Source organism: Phaethon lepturus, unplaced genomic scaffold (assembly GCF_000687285.1).
Source record: "Phaethon lepturus isolate BGI_N335 unplaced genomic scaffold, ASM68728v1 scaffold43502, whole genome shotgun sequence".
In the NCBI taxonomy this organism is placed as follows: domain Eukaryota; kingdom Metazoa; phylum Chordata; class Aves; order Phaethontiformes; family Phaethontidae; genus Phaethon; species Phaethon lepturus.
Window position 1 is genome coordinate 570 of NW_010524890.1, and position 3,692 is coordinate 4,261.

At 63.9% G+C, this 3,692-nt stretch overlaps 1 protein-coding gene across 1 annotated transcript; it reads left to right on the forward strand.

The window, feature by feature from the left end:
* Positions 1-481: 481 nt before the first annotated feature.
* SLC25A39 (solute carrier family 25, member 39) lies at positions 482-2,318 on the forward strand. The gene is made up of 8 exons (XM_010282590.1): positions 482-619; positions 754-821; positions 952-1,076; positions 1,263-1,436; positions 1,585-1,694; positions 1,857-1,938; positions 2,039-2,119; positions 2,200-2,318. The coding sequence occupies exons 1-8, from the start codon at positions 482-484 to the stop codon at positions 2,316-2,318; spliced, it is 897 nt and encodes a 298-aa protein (XP_010280892.1).
* Positions 2,319-3,692: the final 1,374 nt, after the last annotated feature.

Here is a 3,692-nt window from a genome sequence, read left to right on the forward strand (position 1 = left end):
GCAACAGGCCTGGCTGTCTGCAGTCCCCCTGTCCTTGTTCTCTCTTGTCACCCTGTCCTGTCGCTACGTCAAAGTCCCCTTGGATCTCCGCTGCCGCGCTTCCTCCCCGCAGCCCGGCGTCCCTGCGCCTGGTGCACTGGCCCCGCAGAGAGTGTGGCAGCAGGAAGCGTGCTGGCTCCCTGTGATGGCACCCCCACCGTGCCGGGGCAGCGGCCCTGACGCTGAGCGAGGTGTAAACCTCTGCAGCTGCCAGCGATGGCTCCTACCATGCCCCATCCTCATGGTGGGGCCAGATGCCCCCCACCCCGTGGGTCTGGCTGTGGTTGGACCCTTGCTGGAGGATCATCCCTCTCCTGGCCTGGTGTGGGGCTGGTCCCCACTGGGCTCAGGCATTGAGGGTTTGGCTCCCTCCTGGGAGAGATGATGGTTTTGGGGATCAAATGGGCTGGGCACAGGGCAGAGGGGAAGGGTCCCCTGTCTAATGGCGATGCTGTTGCCTCTCACCTCAGGGAAGTGTTTCCTCTACTGCAATGGGCTCATGGACCACTTGTACGTCTGCCAGAACGGCAACGGCTGCGCTGCCTGGTACAAGGCCCCCACCCACTTCACCGGCACGCTGGTAGGGGCTGTGGGCACAGGCAGGGTGGGCAGGGGCCTCCCTGTCCCAGAGACGGGGTCAGGGTGTTTGCTGGGGGGGTGCTTGCTTATCTCCCCCCTCTAAACCCTCTCCCTGGTGCTCTGCTCTCTCTCCAGGATGCCTTTGTGAAGATCACGCGCTACGAGGGTGTCAGGTCTCTGTGGAGCGGCTTGCCCCCCACCCTGTGAGTTTGGACCCTGCCTGGAGGGGCATCTGGGTGCTGTTGCCTGCCCAGCCCATGGGCATCCATCCTGAACCTCCTGCCAGCCCCTGGGGAGGGCACATATGCCCCTCACACCCCTCCTCCTCGGCAGGGTCATGGCTGTACCAGCCACCGTCATTTATTTCACCACCTACGACCAGCTCCGGGACTACCTGCACGCTCGGACGGGAAGCCGGGGCCACCACATCCCCTTGCTGGCCGGGGCCCTCGCCAGGCGTGAGTACCCCTCCTCTCCGGGTGTCCTCCCGTGCCCACCCTGCGTCCTTGCAGGAGAGTGCAGCGGGCCTCTTGGCTGTTGGTGCCCATGTTTGGCACCTGGCTCTCCTGATGCCACACTCTCATGGCTCTGGGACGGCTGCTGGAGTAAAAGGGGGCTGATACCCGATGTCCCTTCCGTTGCAGTGGGCGCCGTGACGGTCATCAGCCCCTTGGAGCTCATCCGCACCAAGATGCAGTCCCGGCAGCTCAGCTACCGGGAGCTGGGTGTCTGCATCCAGTCGGCGGTGGCTCAGGACGGCTGGCTGTCCCTCTGGAGAGGCTGGGGACCCACCGTGCTGCGAGATGTCCCCTTCTCGGGTATGGCTGCAGGGGGATGGGCTGAGCGGTGGCACTGGGAGATGGGGGGGGGACAAGCACGGGCCAGGGCAGCCCTGTGCACGGGGAGGGAGGAGGTCGGTGTGTCCAGGGTACCTCGCCATAGCACTGGTGTTTCTCCTCCTCCCAGCTCTCTACTGGTTTAACTATGAGCTGGTGAGGGAATGGCTCTGTGGCCAGGCCCGGCTGGATGAGGCCACGTTCATGATCAGCTTTGCATCTGGGGCCATCTCTGGGACGGTGAGTTTGGGGCCCTGGGGTCTGCACCACGCAGGGGCTCGTGTGAGCAGGGGGAACGGTCCCCATGGGGAGCAGGGGATGGGGCTGGGACGGTGATGGCAGAGCCGGCCTGGGCTGCGTTGGCGAGGGTCCCGGCTCACTGCCCGGCTGCTGGCCCCACAGGTGGCTGCAGTGCTGACGCTGCCCTTCGATGTGGTGAAGACCCAGCGGCAGATCGAGCTGGGAGACAGTGAGGTGCACCCAGGTGAGGGGCTGGGCGCCGGGTGGATGCCTGGGGGGCAGCTGGGATACCCCAGTGGTACGTGGGCATCCCTGGATCCTCACCCGCTTCCCTCTCCCTGCAGTCACAGCCTCCAAGCCTTCCTCCACCTGGCTGCTGATGCGGCGTATCCGTGCTGAGTCTGGCACCCGGGGGCTGTTTGCAGGTAAGGCTGTGCCCCCACCCTGGGCTGGGGTTCAGGGGTGCAGTGGTGTCGCCGAGGGGCTAACAGGGCCATCCTTGCAGGCTTCCTGCCCCGCGTCATTAAGGTGGCACCCGCCTGCGCCATCATGATCAGCACCTACGAATTTGGCAAGACCTTCTTCCAGAAGCTGAACCAGGAGCGACGGCTGCGCGGGTTGTGAGCTGGGGCCGGGGCAGGGCTGGGTGCTGCCGGTGCCCCAGCAGACGGTGCCAACCCCGCTCCCGGTGAGGTGCCCTGGGAGCAGCAAACTGCACTCGGCTGCGCAAAGCCCAAGTGCCTTCGTGCTGCGCTCTGCCTCCCCGCTGCCTGCGCACGGACACAAGGGCCAACCTGGCCCCACGCTCCATCCCCAGCCGTGCTGGGGGACATCTGTGCCTGCTGCTGTGACACTGGGAGGCACACAGTCCCCCACATTCATCCCTTGAGGCTGGACAGGTGCTGCTGCTGGATTCACGGATTCTCTGGCAAGGATGAAGTGCCCTGGGAGCCTGGGCAGGGCAGGAGATGGGAGCTGGGGCTCTGTTGAGGACCAAACCCTCGGGGGCTTCTCTGGGAGCCTGCCTGAGCCCCAGCCCTGCTCCAGCTCAGGGTCTGCCCCTCCTCACCATCAGTCACGCACAGTGTCCCCTTGCCAGCTCTGCATGCATGGGGACATGTCGGGACTCTCTCCCTGCCTCCAGCCATTTCCTCCTGAGTGTCCCTGTCCCTGGGCTTGGACCCTGTGTGGGGACAGACCTTGCTGCTGCTCGGGGGGCCGGCAGGCATTCTGGCAACCGCTGCCTGTGCCCTGTGCCCCCACTGTGAGGGCCTGCCCCACCATTGTGCCCCATGTGGGCACTGCCCCAGCTTACCCTGGGACTCTTGCGGGGGGAATTTCTCCTATTTTCTTAAATAAAAGAAAATATTATTTGTCTCTTAGGGCAGGGATTTCTTTTCCTGCTCCCTGCATGCTGGGGCTGTGGAAGGCATCCCCACAGGTGACAGCCATGTCCCTGCTCCATGGGCATGGTGCTGCTACCTATCAGGTCCTTGCTGGGCTTTTACTGGGGGTAAGGAGACCCCAGGACCTCCCTGCTACCCCCAGCAGCAACCCACTGTGGAGGGGGCAGGGGCTACTCCATGCTTGGGTGACCTGCTGTGTCCCCAAGGTGCTATCCCTGCCCTGGTGGGCTGGGGGGGGCTGGAGGAGGCTCTCTGAACCCCCCAGCATCCCTGTCTGGGACAGGACCTTGTGACTGGGAGCACATGCGGTCTTTTTTTTCCCCCCTCTTAAAATCTTTCCCTTTCCTGGCTGTGGAGCAGCTCATGGAGGCCAGCTTGGCTTGCTGCATTTATTCATTCCTTTTGCTCCAACAAGGCAGATGGGGCTGAATTAAAAAACAAAATGACCCAAAACAACCCAAAATCCAAGGGAGGATAGGAAGGAGCTGGGGGGGATTATCCCTGTGATGGGGGTGCTGCTTCAGGGAGGGCCAGGCGGTCCCCAAAGAGGGGGACAGGCCAGCCCCTCTGCAGCACCTGGGTGCGAGGGGGG

Coding starts and splice junctions, on each gene's coding strand:
- SLC25A39 (XM_010282590.1), top strand. CDS start 482: ATGGCGATGCTGTTGCCTCTCACCTCAGGGAAGTGTTTCCTCTACTGC. Junction 1,437..1,584: donor GCGAGATGTCCCCTTCTCGG/GTATGGCTGCAG, acceptor TCCTCCTCCCAG/CTCTCTACTGGTTTAACTAT. Junction 1,939..2,038: donor AGACAGTGAGGTGCACCCAG/GTGAGGGGCTGG, acceptor CTCTCCCTGCAG/TCACAGCCTCCAAGCCTTCC.